The sequence below is a fragment of the Brachyhypopomus gauderio genome, chromosome 7 (assembly GCF_052324685.1).
Source record: "Brachyhypopomus gauderio isolate BG-103 chromosome 7, BGAUD_0.2, whole genome shotgun sequence".
In the NCBI taxonomy this organism is placed as follows: domain Eukaryota; kingdom Metazoa; phylum Chordata; class Actinopteri; order Gymnotiformes; family Hypopomidae; genus Brachyhypopomus; species Brachyhypopomus gauderio.
The window spans coordinates 7987299-8007190 of NC_135217.1; the positions used below are offsets into that span (position 1 = coordinate 7987299).

Here is a 19892-nt window from a genome sequence, read left to right on the forward strand (position 1 = left end):
ACCGCTAGCTAGGTTCGATTCATTCGTTTGATGCCCTCGTGTGCGTGGAACACGGAGCTGTGGAACCTTATTCTGCTTAAGAAGTTATCTAGTACAGATGTTATTGTTTATTGCATTTCTAAAGCATTGCATTTCTTTATTGCTGTTAGGAGAGGAGACACATTTTTTTTTGGGGGGGATGGGAGCGGGCGCAGGTTTAATGCTCACGGTTCGCTACTGAGATATATATATATATATATATATATATATATATATATATATATATATATATATATATATATATATATAGCTGGCAGTTTGTTGACATGTAATTTTGCCAAAATAAAACTGTCTAAGAGCTTTACTTTCTTATTCCACCCTAATACTGTCAATATGACATATGACAGGTTTCCACCCTGTCTCATTTTATCCCTTCTCAGAAAGAATTCAATGCATGTTAAGGAGGTCAGACCTTACCATCCAGGCACAAACAGGATTTGTTGTCTTAGACGTAGCTGGAAGGGGCGTGCGGAGAGGGTGAACGTCCCCGACACCCATGAGCTCATTCTGATGCCACACTGTTTGTTTGAATAGAGTTCCTGAATTTGGATGAATATAATATTCATTTCCATTATTCCCTTGATGATATCTCGCTAAGTTTCCATTTCCGAAGGGATTCATTTCACGGTAGCGTTCGTGCGTGCTATGCTAATTCCTGACACTCTGGGCTATTCAAATGAAACTGTGCCCCGGTAGAATAATTGCTGTTTGGTATCTAAGTCGATGATGGAAACGCACACTGATGTGTCTAGATGAGACACGGAGACCTTGTTTACCTTGGTGCCTTGAATGATGGTGTTTACTAATTACCATCCCAAATGCTAATCTCTCACTCATGTTTCTTTATCTCTCTGTCATCCATTTTCACCTCTCTCTCTCTCTCTTTCTCTCTCTCTCTGTCTCTCTCTCTCTCTCTCTCTCTCTCTCTCTCTCTCTCTCTCTCTCTCTCTCTCTCTCTCTCTCTCTCTCTGTCTGTCTCTCATTTTCACACTTATTTTTTACAGGGCTAGAAAAAGGCAGCCAATACAGCTTCCAAGTGGCCGCCATGACAGCCAACGGCACAGGCCCTAGTAGCGAGTGGTACGCTGCCGAAACACCAGAAAACGACCTTGATGGTGAGTGAGACTACAACACACACACACACACACACACACACACACACACACACACACACACACACATACATACATACGCAAACTCTCACAGAGAAAACATCCCAGGTTTCCAGCGCTAAGCTCCCAGACAGTCTACTCCCCAGGCTATGTGGACTCCTAGCAGATCAACCCCACTCCCCAGCTCACAGAATATCTTAGACCATTAAATATTTATATGCTAACAGCCGCTGCAGCATATTTACACTGGAGCCTGGGCAGTGTGTGCGTTTGGACAAACAGCAACTACACTAGCGGCGCTAATGCTAGGAGGCCGCGTTTAAAGATGCCTCTGAGCAAAAGCCAAAGCTTTCTTCCAGCGTCACACAGCGGCTGTCCTGTCCTCCACCGCACTGGGCCCCTCTGGGCTCCCGTAGTCAGGGCTGGAGCAGTGAGGCTGTGATGCCAGGTCTCTTCCAGGGAGCTTAGTGTCAAGTGCGTGCGACAGGTCTGTGAGCAACAGCGGCTAAACGGATGGTGGAAACCTTCTCAGCCGCTGCCTTGGCTCAGGCGTTCATAGATGTGTCTGTCCGAGACAGCTTATTTGTATGCCACACCCCCAGCTGATTTGCATAACACACCCCCAGGTAATTTACATACCACATCCAGCTGATTTGCATACCACACCCCAGCTGATTAACATACCACACCCCAGTGTTCATGTGTGTTCACATAAAAAATCTTCATGCAAAAGTCTAATAGTCTATTCTCATGCAAGTAGTCTAAAGTGTGTAAAGTTTCTTTAAGAGGGGTGTGAAGCGTGGCCTGACTGTGGCTGTGTTTGTGCTTCAGAGAGCCAGGTGCCCAACCAGCCCAGCTCCCTGCATGTGCGGCCCTTACCCAGCAGTATCATCATGAGCTGGACCCCCCCGCTCAACCCCAACATCCTGGTGAGAGGTTACATCATCGGCTACGGCGTGGGCAGCCCCTATGCCGAGACGGTCCGGGTGGACAGCAAACAGCGCTACTATTCCATCGAGAACCTGGGTAAGTGGACGTCATAGCTGGGTGAGAGGGGGTTGGCTGGTAGACTGGAGGGCTGTACTAGAGAGGAGGGAGGTATCAGACTGGAGGGCTGTACTAGAGAGGAGGGGAGGTATCCGACTGGAGGGCTGTACTAGAGATGAGGGAGGTATCAGACTGAGGGGCTGTACTAGAGAGGAGGGAGGTATCAGTCTGGAAGGCTGTACTAGAGAGGAGGGAGGTATCAGACTGGAGGGCTGTACTAGAGAGGAGGGAGGTATCAGACTGGAGGGCTGTACTAGAGAGGAGGGAGGTATCAGACTGGAGGGCTGTACTAGAGAGGAGGTGAGGTATCAGATTGGAGGGCTGTATTAGAGAGGAGGGGAGGTATCAGACTGGAGGGCTGTACTAGAGAGGAGGGAGGTATCAGACTGGAGGGCTGTACTAGAGAGGAGGGGGGTATCAGACTAGAGGGCTGTACTAGAGAGGAGGGGGGTGTCACACTAGAGGGCTGTACTAGAGAGGAGGGAGGTATCAGACTGGAGGGCTGTACTATAGAGGAGAGAGGTATCAGACTGGAGGGCTGTACTAGAGAGTAGGGAGGTTTTAGACTGGAGGGCTGTACTAGAGAGGAGGGAGGTATCAGACTGAGGGGCTGTACTAGAGAGGAGGGAGGTATCAGACTGGAGGGCTGTACTAGAGAGGAGGGATGTATCTGACTGGAGGGCTGTACTAGAGAGGAGGGAGGTATCAGACTGGAGGGCTGTACTAGAGAGGAGGGGATGTATCAGACTAGAGGGCTGTACTAGAGAGGAGGGAGGTATCAGACTGGAGGGCTGTACTATAGAGGAGAGAGGTATCAGACTGGAGGGCTGTACTAGAGAGTAGGGAGGTTTTAGACTGGAGGGCTGTACTAGAGAGGAGGGAGGTATCAGACTGAGGGGCTGTACTAGAGAGGAGGGAGGTATCAGACTGGAGGGCTGTACTAGAGAGGAGGGATGTATCTGACTGGAGGGCTGTACTAGAGAGGAGGGAGGTATCAGACTGGAGGGCTGTACTAGAGAGGAAGGGATGTATCAGACTGGAGGGCTGTACTAGAGAGGAGGGAGGTATCAGACTGGAGGGCTGTACTAGAGAGGAGGGAGGTATCAGACTGGAGGGCTGTACTAGAGAGGAGGGAGGTATCAGACTGGAGGACTACTAGAGAGGAGGGAGGTATCAGACTGCAGGGCTGTACTAGAGAGGAGGGAGCTTTTAGACTGGAGGGCTGTACTAGAGAGGAGGGAGGTATCAGACTGGAGGGCTGTACTAGAGAGGAGAGAGGTATCAGATTGGAGGGCTGTACTAGAGAGGAGAGTTGGACTAGATTGATCTGTACTGGAAGGCTGTATTGGAGCAGAGGGAGGTACCAGACTGGGCAGTACTGGACTGGAAGATTATACTGAACTGGAAGGCTGTATAGGGAATGTCTTTCTAAATGTGTCTAAAAGTCTAATTCACGCTGCACACACACCCCACTCCTCCGGCAAAGGCTAATGGGATATGTCTGTGCTGACTTTATCTCTCCCTCGCAGGTTGGTTGTGTGTGTGTGTATGTGTGTGTATGTGTGTGTATGTGTGTGTGTGTGTGTGTGTGTGTGTGTGTGTGTGTGGGTGTGTGTGGGTGTGGTAGGAGCGAATATAGCAGGATGACTGGGGAAATACGTTTGTCTCTACTAACTAATAGGCATGTTCAGAGGTGATTGTGAGGAACCAAATGAGCCCTCAGTTGGCTCAGCACATACAGGATGGCCCCGCCCACATTCCCTGTGCTCACTCCCGCCTGTGCTCACTCCCGCCTGTGCTCACTCTGCCGTTTGTCATCACAGCTTTGATTGGTGTGTCACTCTTTTGGAGGATTCGGGGTTTGTGTGAAGAGACTGGAAACACAGTACAGAGAGATTCTGTGAAATTAATTTTCTCCACAAGTAAACCTTACTGTCCATTTGAGACACTGTGTGTGTGTGTGTGTGTGTGTGTGTGTGTGTGTGTGGCTAAGCTTTTAAGAAGGCAATAAAGGAAATTATCAGGTGCAGTTTATCTCTGCATAGATTGCTGCTAATGTAACGTCTGTCTCACTGCTAAATTAGAGGGGTGCCGTAATTTTCCCGGACCTTTCGGTGACCCCTTAAAGATGTCATTATTAATAAAAAAATAGTGCTGGCTGTCAAGAAATGTTCTTCTTGTAGTGTTCTTGGATTTCTTGATGTGTTGGGGTTCTGGTGTTAAAATACTTTAATTTTTGTTGTGTTGAGTAGCATGACAACACATTGAATAAACGTGGCAACGAAAGCAGCAAGGTGTAAATCCAATCTGAGCGGGCCTGCCTTCATTAGCATTTGAAAGGAGACGCCAACAAACTGCAGACTTTTAATATTCCAACGAGACCTCGGTCGGCGCCGGGATAATGAATCGCTAATGAATTTCACCAAGATTTCCTGCGCGTGCTTACACAGGAATGCACTCCGTGTTACAGCATGCTAATATTTTATTAATGCTGTTTTTAATATGAGCCCTTATTTGTCATCACGGATGGAGACAGTGGCGCTGGGCAGCTCTCTGACGGGCTTGTTAACTGCACGGTCGTCTTAAACCCTGAAAAAGGCTGACGTGTGTTAGAATGGGGATGTTGGGGTACAGGGCTCCTCGCTCTCCCTCTCTCTCTCTGCCTCTCTCTCTCTCTCTCTCCCCCCCCCCCCCCCTTCTCTGGGATGATTTGACCTCTTCCTACCACATCATTGCTGACGTGTGTTAGAATGGGGGTGTTGGGGTACAGGGCTCATATCTCTCTCTCTCTCGCTCTCTCTCTCGCTCTCTCTCTCTTCCTCGCTCTCTCTCTCTCTCTCTTTCCTGCTCTGGGATGATTTGACCTCTTCCTACCACATCATTGCAGTGGAGGTGGGGGGGGACAGAAAAAAACCCATAAGGCCATGTCCTTATCAATATTTCACACAGAATCCTCAGGTTGCCATGGTAGCGATATTGAGCCAAGACTGTCTGGAAAAAAAGAAAGGAAACTGTTGTTAAAAATATGGGTTTAAAAAAAGCAAGAAGAGGTTTGTTTGGAGATTTCATATACGCAAACGTAATCTCACGAGTCGAGCACATCAAGAGCGAAGCCCGAAGCCACGTTCTCGAGACGTATACAGTACCGTCAACATATGTGCTACTGACAAGTTTGCAGCTTACCTAATTTCTCAACGTAAGTCATGCCCGAGAAAATGAATGTGTGTGTATATCGGTTCAGTCAGGCCTCCGTAAGACTAAAGACTAATCACACAGCAGCTGTTCTGTTGTACTTGATTACTGAGCAGTTCTGCAGAACCTTCTTTCTCGTGCCTGGGTGGGGATCTGTGCTCTCAGTGGGGGGGGGGGAATGAGTGCTTAGAACGGGCCTCCCCTCCCCGCTGCTGATCTGTGGGGGGAAACCCTGCTCCATCAGTGGGGGGTCACCGCGCCCTACGGCACCTACCGCACCATCCACACCACCAACAGCTCCCATCTGAGAGCAAAGCTCCGCCTCCCGGGTATGGCAGCCCTGCAGGGTGTGTGGGGGGGTGGAGTGGGGGGGTGGGGGTGTTGGCAATGCCTCCACTGACCCAGCAGTCTTCCTCTGGCACTCCCTCCTCTTCCTCACTGCCTTTGTTGTTCTTCTGCCTCTCTCTCTCCCACTGGATGATTTATTCTGGGAAGCCATTTTTTTTATCCTCCCAAAAACTTCTTTCCCAGAACAAAAGCGTGTTGATGTACTGGTTTTTCTGGGCTATTGTGCACTAAAATGTGTCTTCATATCTCCTCTCTGCCATCCTTTCCATCTCTCTCCCTCTCTGTCTGTCTCTCTCATCCCTTTTCTCTCTCCATCATTCTTCTTCTCTTTCTCTGCCTCCTCCTTTCTCTCTCTCTGAACACAGAGCCCAGCTCCCACTACGTGATCTCTCTGAAGGCCTTCAACAACGCCGGAGAGGGCGTGCCCCTGTACGAGAGCGCCGTCACCAGGTCTATGTCAGGTACGTCACGTCCCAGGAGCTACGGTGCATGTCATTGACACGATATGCAAAAATGATCACCTCCATCATGAATGACATCGGATCACAAGCGGGAAACGACCGACCCGTACCCTGTGAGACGCTAGCAGAGTCCTCCAGCTTCCTGTTTTCCTGCTGCACTGATATTTGATGTTTCATTTGCGAAATGGAGATGTAGTTTCAACTTGCCGCCTCATCACAACAGATGATTATCAGGTTTTTGCAGCACTGTGGTCACACCAATGACTAGTGTAGAGTGCCTCACCCCCTCCGTGTGTGTGTGTGTGTGTGTGTGTGTGTGTGTGTGTGTGTGTGTGTGTGTGTGTGTGTGTGTGTGTGTGGAGGGTGAGGTACTGTGAGGCTCTGTTGGGTTGAACTCAGAGCCCTGGGAGCAGACCCACACCCGGCTCAGACACTGCTCAGACCCACCAGACTTACCAAGAGCTTTTCTTTCCTCCTTTCTTCTCTCTCTCTGTCTCTTTCTCTCCTTCCTTCTCCGCTCTCTCTCTTTTTCCCTCCCTCTGTCTCTCCAGTCTTTCATCTGCCCGTACAGTAGTTCTGTTCCATATCAAAGCCTCAGTGCCAGGAACCGTGTTACTGCTCAGCTTTGGCAGTGGAGGCTACAGAAGTGCTTAAATCGGGAGTGTCAGGCTGGTGATGTTTCTCCTCCGCGTCTCCTCCACGTCTCCTCCACGTCTCGGAGATGCGCTGTGTTGGGATCGGAAGAGCGCTGCTAGCTCTTTCTCATTTTGTTGACTGTTCCCATTTTAACACACACACACACACACACACCCCACAAAACACGTCAGGATCCAATGCTACTTGCAGCTCACAATCTTGTCCCTGTTCATCTGTGGCACAGGAGTGTGTGTGCAGTGCTGTGGAAGGCACCACAGGAAGTACACGCCCCTTCCTGTCCAACTTCCTCATCCCCTTCAGTGTTCTGCTGTCAGTTCATCTCTGTCCGCTGGGCGCAGTCTTACCTTGGAGATGCTTCAGAGCACACCGATACTCCAGGGCTCAGTGTGTTTCAGTAAAACCCCCTACAATGATTCCTCCAGTCCAGAACCTTCCGAGTGGATTTTATCAGGATTACTGCACTGGCCCCATCTCCTGCTGCTTAGGAAGCTTGTAACAAATGGCCACGCAACGGTGGAGGTATGAAACCTGTTAATAGGGGGTCTGATCAGAGGTGGAGTTATGTAACCTGTTAATAGGGGGTCTGATCAGAGGTGGAGGTATGTAACCTGTTAATAGGGGGTCTGATCAGAGGTGGAGGTATGAAACCTGTTTTAAAGGGGGTCTGATCACAGGTGGAGGTATGTAGCCCATTTAAAGCAGGTCTGATCACAGGTGGAGGTATGAAACCTGTTTAAAGGGAGTCTGATCAGAAGTAGAGGTATGTAATCTGTTTATAGCAGGTCTGATCACAGGTGGAGGTATGAAACCTGTTTAAAGGGAGTCTGATCAGACGTAGAGGTATGTAATCTGTTTATAGCAGGTCTGATCAGAGGTGGAGGTATGAAGGCAGTAGGAACCAGCATCTACCTTTACTGTCTGATCCAACTAATCTTTAGTTTTGGACAGACAGAAGACATCTCACTCTCCTCTACGATTTCCTGTTCTGCATCTTGGTTTATTTCCTCCCTTTTTCATTTTTTCTTTTTTCTGTCTCCCCCACTGCCTAAGACACAGACACACAGACAGACACACAGACAGACACACACCTTGTCTGCAGGCTGCTAATTCGACTGCGAAAATACAGATAATAAAGCTTTTGCCCATTACGTCCACCTCACAGTACACATTCCTCATTCCTCATTCCTGAACTACACACACACACACACACACACACCCTCTTTTGTCTCCATTCTCCATCAGTATTCCGAGGTGCATCTGCAGGTTGTAGTGATGATGCAGATATCAGGGTATGAGCCGAGCCTTCATTTATCTGTTTGTCAGGCAGGCGGAGCGCGGAAGCGTCCCCGAGACACATCTCTGCTTTCCTCTCTCATCAATTCTGCTGACAACAGCCCTATAGGATCCTTATTCGCCATGCGTGGTGGGCAGCAGCTTTGCGGATTTGTGTGTCAGTTGTAACCGTAATAAAGTTTGCGGATACCACAAAGTGTTTGCACCAGCAAGACCGAGAAAGACGTCGGCGAAGACGAGGATGATGAAGATTGGCATTAGTTTGTCGTGGGTTTGTGGACTAACAGTCTTTTCTCTGTTCTCCCTAGGTGTGTGCGGTAGCTCTGGTGTGACTCTAAGCCTGTTTAATTCTGCACAGGGAGCTGAATCCTTTTTCTCTTTTTTCCCTCTATCATTCCATTTCTCCTCTTTCTGTTCTTCTCCTTCTTGCCCCATTCCCATACGGCTACCGCATGCACACTCGCCCCATGTTCTTTGCTTGCACAAAACATGATTTTCCCTACCTGTGAATGTGTGTGTGTGTGTGTGTGTGTGTGTGTGTGTGTGTGTGTGTGTGTGTGGCGACGCGTGCGACCTCAGACCCCGTCGACCCATCAGACGATGATTTGTTCCATCTCTTTGATAAATTCCCCACCCCCATGCCAGATTCGTCCACCCCCATGATCCCCCCTGTAGGCGTGCAGGCCGTGGCTCTCTCCTCCGACTCCGTACGGGTCAGCTGGGCCGACAACTCCATGGGCAAGAGCCAGAAGACCAGCGAGACGCGCTACTACTCCGTGAAGTGGAAGAGCAGCCACTCCACCAGTGGGAAGTTTAAGGTAAGGGTGGGTGGATGGAGGAAGGGAGAGAGGGATGGATGGAAGGATGGATGGATGGATGGATGGATGGATGGATAGATAGATAGATAGATAGATAGATAGATAGATAGATAGATAGATAGATAGATAGATAGATAGATGGGGTCAATCAGTAATACAGCACTGTTTATAAGTGATATAGACATGTTAAATTGTGTGTGTGTGTGTGTGTGTGTGTGTGTGTGTGTGTGTGTGTGTGTGTGTGTGTGTGTGTGTGTGTGTGTGTGTGTGTTCAGTCCGCAGACACCACAACGTTGAGCCACACTGTGACTGGTCTGAAACCCAACACCATGTATGAGTTTGCTGTCATGGTTACCAAAGGACGCAAGTCCAGCACCTGGAGTATGACTGCTCACGCTACTACCTATGAAGCAGGTACACACAAGTGTCTGTGTTTGTGTGTGTGTGTGTTCAGACTTGTACATTTGTTGCTCAAGGTTGCAGGTCCTCCTCAGTGTTTGTGGTGATTAATTGAAGTGTTGCGCCTGGTCCCCCCAGACAGTGTCTGCACCGTCTCGTTAACCCCCGCCACAGACTCCACCCAGCATCAGTTATGTCCTCAAATTAGGAGAGTGTGATTCAAGGGGAGGCAACACTGCCAGATGTGTTTAATCTGTGTGTGTGTGTGTGTGTGTGCGTGTGCGTGTGCGTGTGCAGCACTGCCAGTGTTTTATGTTAAGAGAGTGAAGTGCAGTTTCATTGTGGATCTTGTTTCTTGATCTGCTGTATAGTGTGTGATTGTGTGTGTGTGTGTGTGTGTGTGTGTGTGTGTGTGCGCGTGCTGTCTTCATCTCGTGAGGGGGGTTTGGTGTTTGAAGCTCCGTACTCTCTCAGCATGGTGTGTGTACCACACGTTCAGGCCCTCATTACTTTGTGACTTTGTTTGTGTTTCCTTATAAATGGAGGCCCCCCCACCCCTGCCTCTCCCTCTCTGTGTTTCTGGTCATTACCCACAGTGCACTGCTGCTTAAACAAGCAATGATCTCTGCTGCGTTTTTTAAACTCCATCATCATTACGTCTCATCACCACGTACCACCTCAGCTTACTCTTCCCTTTAGCGCAGCTCTAATACAAAGCCTCATTAGGCCGTGCCCACGGCAACCGCCACAGCCTTTATTTCCACATTTTGTTGTAATTCAGACCAGCTTCCCTTCTTGACTGAAATTCAGAGCCCTGGGTTCTGGAGGTGTGGGGGGGGGATTACAGACTCGGCACCTGAAAGGTGAAACACACCCCGTGTGTGCGTGTGTGACGTGTAGCTGACGTTCTAGATTCCTCTGTACTGATCTTCCTTTTCTTCTCCTACTCTGGTGTATCACTCTTCGCAATTGGTTAGCGCCTAGCTCCGCCCCAAAGGACCTGACCGTGATAGGCCGAGAGGGTCGACCCAGGTCAATTCTCATAAGTTGGCAGCCGCCCCTCGAAGCAAACGGCAAGATCACAGGTAGGACTGGTCTTCCTGCTTCCTGCTGCATGCTCTATAAGCCACGCCCACTCATACCTGACCTCGCAGTGTTGCGTAGTGGGGGAGTTCCCAGAAGATGGTAGATAAAGGTTTTTACTGTTTCTATTATGAACGGTGCGCTGGTCCTGTGTGGTTCATCTAGGCTGCATTCAACTTTGAGCCAATCTGGTACCCAGAGGAAGCTTTTATATTCCCTCTGCCCAGCAGAGTTCATTTTCGTATTCATAACTTTGTATATTTATAGAATACATACATACATAGCAGAGTGTAGACAGTATTAATCATGATTAATACACATTCATGCAACGATGCTCACACAACCGACGTAAGCACACTCACATAGACTCAGACGCACACATTCAGACGGAGACACACGCCGACACACAAACGTATACACACCGATGATTATGCTGAGTGTGTCAGTTCCAGAGCTGGGGGCATTACATAATGGTGAAATTCATTGCGTACACAAGCGAACACAAGGCATAGAGCTCATAAACTGTAAACTGCACTTACAGTGAATTCTGAATGAATGGGCCATTGAGGTGGGTGTGTAAACAGTCTCACACCGCAGATCCCAGACCATGTCGGTGGGGGGGGCGTGGCTACCACACACTAACCGCCCAGTTACAGGATGACATATTCCACATTCTGGGTTTATAACTTACCTGGCGAGGAAGGCTAGGGGTCATCTGAAAATACTAATCTCTATTCAACCCTCTGAAGTCATAGACTATTCTCTCAGCAATTATAAATCTGCACTGTTTGACATTCAATTAAATGCTATAGTCTGAATGTTTGTTTTTTTTCTCTCTGCTTATTTCTGTGACCTTTGAGTCCCACCAGTGCTGCAACAAGCTTCTCTCATCATCACAGGCACTAATTATGACTTCAGAAGGATAAACAGAGCTCAGAAGTCTCTGGGCATATCTGTCTGGTTATCTGTCTCTCATCTTTCTCTGTCTGTCTCTCTCCATCTCTCCCTCCTCATCCTCTCTATGCACCTCCCAGGTTATATCGTTTACTACACGCTGGATAAGAACATGCCCATAGACGACTGGGTGATGGAGACCATCAGTGGGGACAGGCTGACCCACCAGGTGATGGATCTGAACCTCGACACCATCTACTACTTCCGCATCCAGGCCAAGAATGCCAAGGGAGTGGGTCCCCTGTCCGACCCCGTGGAGCACAGGACCACCAAAGGTGCCCACACCGCAACCCTCACGCCTTCCCGCCCAACGTCTCAATGACACTGTCTCCGATTGGCTTTACTACCGCAGTAAATTAACAGTCCTTTGCCCTGCGATTCAAGGAGAGAAGCCTTTTTTTCTTACTTGCGCCCACCACCTGTTTTATTCGAGCTTGTATTTGTTTCTCTGAAACACACTCACCCATTGCCAGGGTTGGAAACTTGACCCCACACGTTGACCCCACAGTACCACAATAGAGACACCAGTGCAACATCTTCCATACGCATGACACTGTTTTTGAAATGGCCCTCAACACAAGCGAACATGCACTCAGCGGTGGTCCCATGGACACTAGGGTAGTGCTAGCTGTTCGTACACCCAGTGGACAATGTGGACAGTCAGCTGAGGTGGAAGAAACTGTTTGGGGGGGAAAGTAGCGTTTACGTTGGAAGCATGCTGACTGTCTCTACTGCCGTGACAGTTTATGGAGTCGGAGATTAATTAGGAGCTTTTGAGTTCCATGTGGGTTCACTGGATCTGACATCCATCTTCATCAGAATGGGTTAAAGACACTGACCCGGCAGTCATGAGTCTCGCATATACACACACTCACACACACACACACACACACACAGATACACGTACACGGGGGAAGTTTAATTAATGTGATCTTGAACATCTGTTATTCTGAGGCTCTGGGTGCATGTTTATTGTGTGTGTGTGTGTGTGTGGGTGTGTAGAGAGGTCCTGAGAGCCTTGTCGAGGGCTTCCTGGTCTGCTGTCTCTCAGTGTTAAACAGGATGACTGAACAGCAGTAAGGTTTATCATTACGCCATATGGGGAAGAATGTCACCTCTAATTCAGTTCCAGCCATTAATAACAGCTCATACCTCAGTATACCCTACACCCAGTAACAGCACTGCAGTGTGACACACACCCTGGAATTAGACCGTCAGACATAATGCATTTCATTTTGAAGTGTTTTATTTATGCAATGTAATGTCATAGCATGGCACTAAATAATATATTGTTTGCAAATGATTATAGCAATAATGACCTTTGCAATGCTGATATTGCAATATCCAGATGTCTGCAATATATATATATATATATATATATATATATATATATATATATATATATATATATATATATATATATATATATATATATATGAGCCCTGTAACAAATCACAGATTTTATACTGTGTGCTGTCAGCATCCAGACCAATCACAATGTTCTACAAGTGGTAAGAATTTTGATGATCAATTTTTGATGCAGGACAGACATTAGTTGTGACACCCCAAGGTTTCAGTTCTGTTTTTTTTACAATATGTAGTGGTGCATTCACAACAGACAATTTATTTTATTTGCATAGTACAACAATATTCGCATCAGTATCACAAAGGCAGTATCATGATAACAAATAGCAAACGATATATTGCGCAGCCCTACACCAACTTCAAAGGTCAGGTCCGTTCCCCCTCCACATTGACATGCTGTTGTATCTCCAGTCTGATCACAAGGGATTTAAGGACTCCCTACTGCATGATTCAAACATGGGCTGACAGAACTTGACAAGGCGCTTGTTAGTGTGGCAGCGAGCTCCAAGCAGTTTGTCACAAGAGACTGAATCAGACGGTCAAATCAAACTCTATCCGTTAAGAGGGTGAAGGATACCAAGCAGGCCCTGTGTGTTCCCGGGGGAGCAGGGCTGCTCGGAGGATATCACAACACAAAGGACGACGGCACACACTCTCCCGCTGTGAAAAATACACACACCTCCTCCAGTGGGGTCACATTTGATTAGAGTTCAGCTAATGATAATTTGCGTTTTATGGGACAGAGCTAAATGTCACTCCATTCCTGCCTTATTGATCCCCCCCCTCTCTCTCTGTTTCTCTCTCTCTCTCTCTCTCTCTCTCTCTCTCTCTCTCTCTCTCCTTTGCAGTTGAGCATCCTGACAAGATGGCCAATGACCAAGGTAGGTGACCAGTTTCCTGTATGTATTACTCTGTGCGGGGGTGAGATATGGTGATGCATATGGTAACAGTGCCAGCTGATGTTTGTTTGTTTGTTTGTTATTTGCTTGTCGTTGTTGATATACCCCAAGTGAGCTAGTAAGCGAGCACCGTGAAGCTCTAAAGCTCCTCTTGGCATGGAGGAGATGTGACGGTCCACCCCAGTCTCCACTAAGAGTCCATATCTGACGTCTTCCTTCCAGTTGGCTTCAAACAAGCTTCACTTTATCTTCAAGTGACAAGACCTCTCTCCTCTCACACCCTTCATGAATGAACCCGTCACTCTGCATAATTAGTGTCTGGGAAGCTGAACTGGAATCAGACTTTGTCGAACAGTCGATTAAGAGCTACATTGTCTTAGCAAAAATGAGCAGAGAAATAAGGATGTGTGCGCTATTGTGCACGACCGCAACTGGCGATGGGGGGGGGTGTTTTAGTCCTGAGAATTTAATTATGAAATTAAATTACCTTCTCAGCCCATTTTGCCTGCTAAATTCAAACATTTCATTAATCACAAAACTATATAATTAACCATCTAGGGAGGCAATTAATGACAAATTCGATCTTTATCTGTCTGTCAGAGAAGAATTTCCTAACAATTCCCCACCGCCTCAGAGAGGTGCGCGCATTTGAACAAAATGCCTTCATACTCAACATCTGTCACCAAGCTAGGAGTAATTTTTTCAATTTAAAATGGCAAGTGAGCGTTTCTTAAGGTGTACATTATTCTTTATGGGGCCAAATGCAGTGCAGTACTTCCAATGTCAGAGTCTTACAGTCAGAAGATCGATGCGTTGACGTGGACATGGTAAACGCGGTCAATGCCCCTGCTGGGGCTTTTCAACGTTCCTTTGACAAACAACATCATTTGAGCATTTGAGCTTGTAGACAAAAACACACACACACACCCACAAACATACACAAAGTAAATAAGCTCCTGTGTGTCCATGCGTGTGGGTGTGTGTGTGTGTTGACCATGGGCTAAATGAGTTGCTGGCTAGCAGTGAAAGCCCTGGTGAGTGGCGCTGCTCCACCACAAATAAATCAAGTGAAAGTGCGTGGCAGGGGGTGGCGGCCAAGATCCCCACGTAAATCGATGATCCTGCAGTGCACACACATACACGCACGCACACACATGCACACACACACTCGCACACAAATCCACAAGCATATGTGTGTCCATTATGGGTGGAGTGTGGAGGGAGACAGTAAGATTGGGGTTGAGTTGGGGTTGACTGATGGCTCCTCACAGTGTGTTGGGGTTGAGTTGGGGTTGACTGATGGCTCCTCACAGTGTGTTGGGGTTGAGTTGGGGTTGACTGATGGCTCCTCACAGTGTGTTGGGGTTGAGTTGGGGTTGACTGATGGCTCCTCAGTGTGTTGGGGTTGAGTTGGGGTTGACTGATGGCTCCTCGCAGTGTGTTGGGGTTGAGTTGGGGTTGACTGATGGCTCCTCGCAGTGTGTTGGGGTTGACTGATGGCTCCTCACAGTGTGTTGGGGTTGAGTTGGGGTTGACTGATGGCTCCTCACAGTGTGTTGGGGTTGAGTTGGGGTTGACTGATGGCTCCTCACAGTGTGTTGGGGTTGAGTTGGGGTTGACTGATGGCTCCTCCCAGTGTGTTGGGGTTGAGTTGGGGTTGACTGATGGCTCCTCACAGTGTGTTGGGGTTGACTGATGGCTCCTCACAGTGTGTTGGGGTTGAGTTGGGGTTGATTGATGGCTCCTCACAGTGTGTTGGGGTTGAGTTGGGGTTGATTCTCTCTGTTTCACCTGTACATATACTGTACTCTATACTGCCAAAAGTATTTGCTCACCTTCCTTGACTCACATATGAGCTTAAGTGACGTCCCATTCTTAATCTATAGGGTTCAATATGACGTTGGTCTACCCATTGCAGCTAGAACAGCTTAAACTCTTCTGGGAAGGCTGTCCACAAGGTTTAGTAGTGTGTTTATGGAGATTTTTGACCATTCTTCCAGAAACACATTTGTGAGATCACATGATGTTGGATGAGAAGGCCTGGCTCTCAGTCTCTGCTCTAATTCATCCCAAAGGTGTTCTATCAGATTGAGGTCAGGACTCTGGGCAGGCCAGTCAAGTTAATCTACACCAGACTCTGCCATCCATGTCTTTATGGACCTTGCTTTGTGCACTGGTGCACAGTCATGTTGGAAGAGGAAGGGGCCAGCTCCAAACTGTTCCCACAAAGTTGGGAGCATGGAATTGTCCTAAATGTCTTGGTATGCTGAAGCATTCACAGTTCCTTTCACTGGAACTAAGGGGCCAAGCCCAGCTCCTGAAAAACAACCCCACACCATAATCTCCCCTTCACCAAATTTTACACTTGGCACAATGCAGACAAGTACCATCCTCCTGGCAACCGCCAAACCCAGACTCGTCCATGAGATTGCCAGATAGAGAAGTGTGATTCATCACTCCAGAGAACACCCCTCGACTGCTCTAGAGTCCAGTGGCAGCGTGCTTTACACCACTGCATCTGAGGCTTTGTATTGCACTTGGTGATGTATGGCTTGGATGCAGCTGCTCGACCATGGAAACCCAATCCATGAAGTTCTCTGCACACTGTTCTCGAGCTAATCTGAAGGCCATATGTTTGGATGTCTGTAGTGATTGACTCTGCAGAAAGTTGGCAACCTGTTCACACTATACGCTTCATCATCCACTGACCCCGCTCCGTCAGTTGACGTGGCTGACCACCTTTGTGGCTGAGTTGCTGTCATTCTCATACACTTCCATTTTCTTATAATACAGTTGACTGTGGGATATTTAGGAGTGAGGTCTGAATTTGTTGCACAGGTGGCATCAGTTCCATGCTGGAATTCACTGAGCTCCTGAGAGCGACCCATTATTTCACAAAGGTTTGTGAAACTGCCTAGGTGCTTTATTTTATACATCTGTGGCCATGGAAGTGATTTGGACACCTGATTCCAATAATTGGGATGGGTGAGCGAATTCTTTTGGCAGTATAGTGTGTGTGTGTGTGTGTGTGTGTGTGTGTGTGTGTGTGTGTGTGTGTGTGTGTGTGTGTGTGTGTGTGTGTGTGTGTGTGTGTGTGCGTGCGTGCGCGCGCGCGCGCGCGCGTGCGCGCGTGTGTGCACTTATGTAAAAGGTTGTTGGGTTGGTTCACCACTGTGCTGATCTAATAAACTCAAAATACATACACCATACACATGCATGCATTAATAGATACATATATACATAAACACACACACACAGAGAACATAAAGGCACTTCATCTAAGAGTCCATTACACTCATCTCTAGACAACACTCTTTTACAAAATACTCTCGTGTGCTGGAGATTGTTAAAGGCTTTGTAATATCAAGCACACGCACCCTTTCAAACAGCTGAGAGCACTCCAGTTTAGAATAGCAAACAGCAGTCAGAAGGATATCAACAGATTCTGGTGAAATACCACTCATGCCTTTTATTCCGTATTTGTGTGGACGGTGTGTGTTACTGTGTTTGTGTGGGTGTGTGTCCTCTTTACGAGCTCTCCTCTCACACCTGGTCGTTATACTTACAGGTCGCCATGGAGACGGTGGCTACTGGCCCTCTGACAATAACCTGATTGACAGGAGCAGCATGAACGGTAAGTGCTGGAACACCTAAGTATTTCCCACAATGCACCTGGAGCGAGCTTTACATCCTGAAAGGGCTCTACCGTACGTTCTCCACCGTACATACGTTATGTGACGGAAGAGAAGACTGGACCTGCTCTTCATTCGTTGGGCTGCCTTGCGGGTTGCCAGGTTGGTCAGGCGATGGGGGGTAGCTGTTGGGGTTGAGGGTGGTGCTGGGGGGGGCTGACAGCTGCGGGGGGATTCCAGCTCGTCTGGCAGGACCAGGACAGTACGGGGCTGTTGGTTGTTAGCACAGGCGCCGTGCTGTGGCCTCCCCGGGTTGCTGGCGGGGGCGTGATTGGACCGGATTGTGGGTTGTGTGCGCACTGCACTGGGTCCTGATTCAAAGACGGCACTGATGGAGAGAGACAGAGGAGGGGACTCTGGGTAATTTTTCTATCCTTCAGATCATACAAGGACATGGACTTTTAAGAGTGCTGTTGTGTGTGTGTGTGTGTGCGTGTGCGTGTGTGTGTGTGTGTGTGAAAGAGAGAGAGAGAGAGATGGAGATGGAGAGGGAATAAGAGTGAGTGGGTGAGGAAAGCAGAAAGTGAAAGACAGTCATAGAGGTAAAATGACAGGCCGTCGTATGCATGATCAGGTTACATTTTAAAAGCAAACATGTGTGATGTCTTTCTATGGCTATGTCTAAGAACGATACAGGTACCTGGTAGTCATAGTAACTGGAAGCAGCAAAAGTCTTCTAAAAACTCTCTATCAATATCTTCTTTCTTCCCAAAACTGAGCCATCCATCAGTCTTGCATGCTTTTAATGCAAATACCATACAAAAAATAAACTCCCCAAAGCTGAAGACTGCATGTTACTTCATTAATATTCATATTACACAGGGTGCCCTGCCCCATAGCAAGACTCTTTTTTTCCAAACTTGGTGCCTGAAATGTGAAGAACGTTTTGTACTTTTTCTGACATGCTCAATACTAAGTCTGCTATCTGTCAGAGCCTGAGAGAGCCCAGACCCAATAGAGGAGGCACTAATGAAAGAACCAGAACAAGGCAGCAAAGCCCATTACCAAGCCGCAGAGCTCCGGGGACGTGGGGGCATTTATCCGTGTGGCAGACTCTATTATGCAGAGACATTTTCAGTTTCAGTCATGTTAAAGAAGTCAGTGTAGTGTTAGCAGTGTCTTGCCCAAGGACCCTTATTGCTAGTGGTTACTACAGGCTATGCATGCACACACGAATATGGCTGTGTTAAAGTTTGAATCTGAGCACTTCACATTGAGAGGCTGTGACATTACACCTTACATCATCACACTTTATGTGCACACTTGGAGATTAAAGCAGGTTTGGCTCTAACGAAGAGTGCTCTTCAATTGCTTTTATACACACACACAGACACACACACAGACACACACAGACACACACATATGTTTGCGTCTGCATGTGATGTTAGGTGCTCAGTGGGGAAATCTCTTAATTAGCACTGTGTAGGATAATCACAGGCTTCACATGCACACACTGTAGGAGGAGGAATGTTTGAGTGTGTGTGTGTGTGTGCATACATGTGAGCATGTGTGTTTGTGTGCGTGCATGTTGGTGTGTGTGTATGTGTGTGTGTGTATGTGTGTGTGTGTGTGTGCGTGCGCGCATCTTCTTGTTTATGCAGCACCTGCAGATGTGTTTGTAGAACTTCTTCAAAGTGATATTGAATGGCATGAAGCAAAGTCATTTCCTAAACACACACACACACACACACACACACACGGTATGGCCTCTTCACCCAGTGGGTGTTTTCTTCTACTACACTCTGCTCTCTCCTACTCGTTTGTGCTATTGGGCCTCTGTTTTTTACCTTGATTAGACAGCCATATGCTTACATGAGCCCTGTGCTATCACACGCACACATACTCACTCTCTCTCTCTCTCTCTCTTTCTCTCTCTCTCTCCCCCTCTCTCTCCTCCTGATAACCCCATTCATCTCAAAGCCACATTTTCACCACAGAAGAAAGAAAAATATGATGAAACATTACGTGCGTTCTTCGTCCAACTCCCCAACGCCGTCGTCGTAACTCTGTTATTACGCTGCATTAGAATTCATAGAGGCTGGTTTGCCCATGATTGAACATGATTGAAGTTAACCAAAGCTGATTTTTATTGAAATGTCTTATTTAGCTGAAGGGCTTTGTGGCAGAATGGAAGGCCAGCTATTACATGCAGGAAGACAGAATAGCCAGTCTGACTTCACTTTACATCAATTTAGTGATCACCACCTGGCCATGATAGTTATAGAAATGAACCCTCGGGTGGAAAGAAAGAAGAAAGGTTAATTCAGTTTCTCTCCACTTGAAACAGAATATATTTCTGGTATATTCAGAGTCATTGTTTCTGTGTCAGGCCCAGGTGAAATTTGGGCTGAACTCTTCGTGTAATGGAGGGTTTAACACTGAGAATTATCTTTATAGCAGGCTTTAACTAAAAACATCTCTGACTGTTCTAGCAAGAGGCCATTCAAATCAAACTGTCTTCTCTCATCAGGCAGTCATCAGTGAATGGTTTCATTTGACAGATCGTAGGTCTAACATACACAGGGGGGGTTAA

The 19892-nt window shown here is 47.6% G+C and overlaps 1 protein-coding gene across 1 annotated transcript in view; it reads left to right on the forward strand.

Annotated features, from left to right (window-relative positions):
* dcc (DCC netrin 1 receptor) overlaps positions 1 to 19892 on the forward strand; it is a 111378-nt gene that overhangs the window by 61572 nt on the left and 29914 nt on the right. The window contains exons 12-20 of the mRNA XM_077011378.1: positions 1044 to 1154; positions 1983 to 2177; positions 6104 to 6199; positions 8795 to 8967; positions 9243 to 9381; positions 10344 to 10451; positions 11484 to 11678; positions 13617 to 13649; positions 17236 to 17301. Of these exons, the coding sequence (XP_076867493.1) occupies positions 1044 to 1154; positions 1983 to 2177; positions 6104 to 6199; positions 8795 to 8967; positions 9243 to 9381; positions 10344 to 10451; positions 11484 to 11678; positions 13617 to 13649; positions 17236 to 17301 (1116 nt within the window). The remainder of the gene's footprint in view (positions 1 to 1043; positions 1155 to 1982; positions 2178 to 6103; positions 6200 to 8794; positions 8968 to 9242; positions 9382 to 10343; positions 10452 to 11483; positions 11679 to 13616; positions 13650 to 17235; positions 17302 to 19892) is intronic.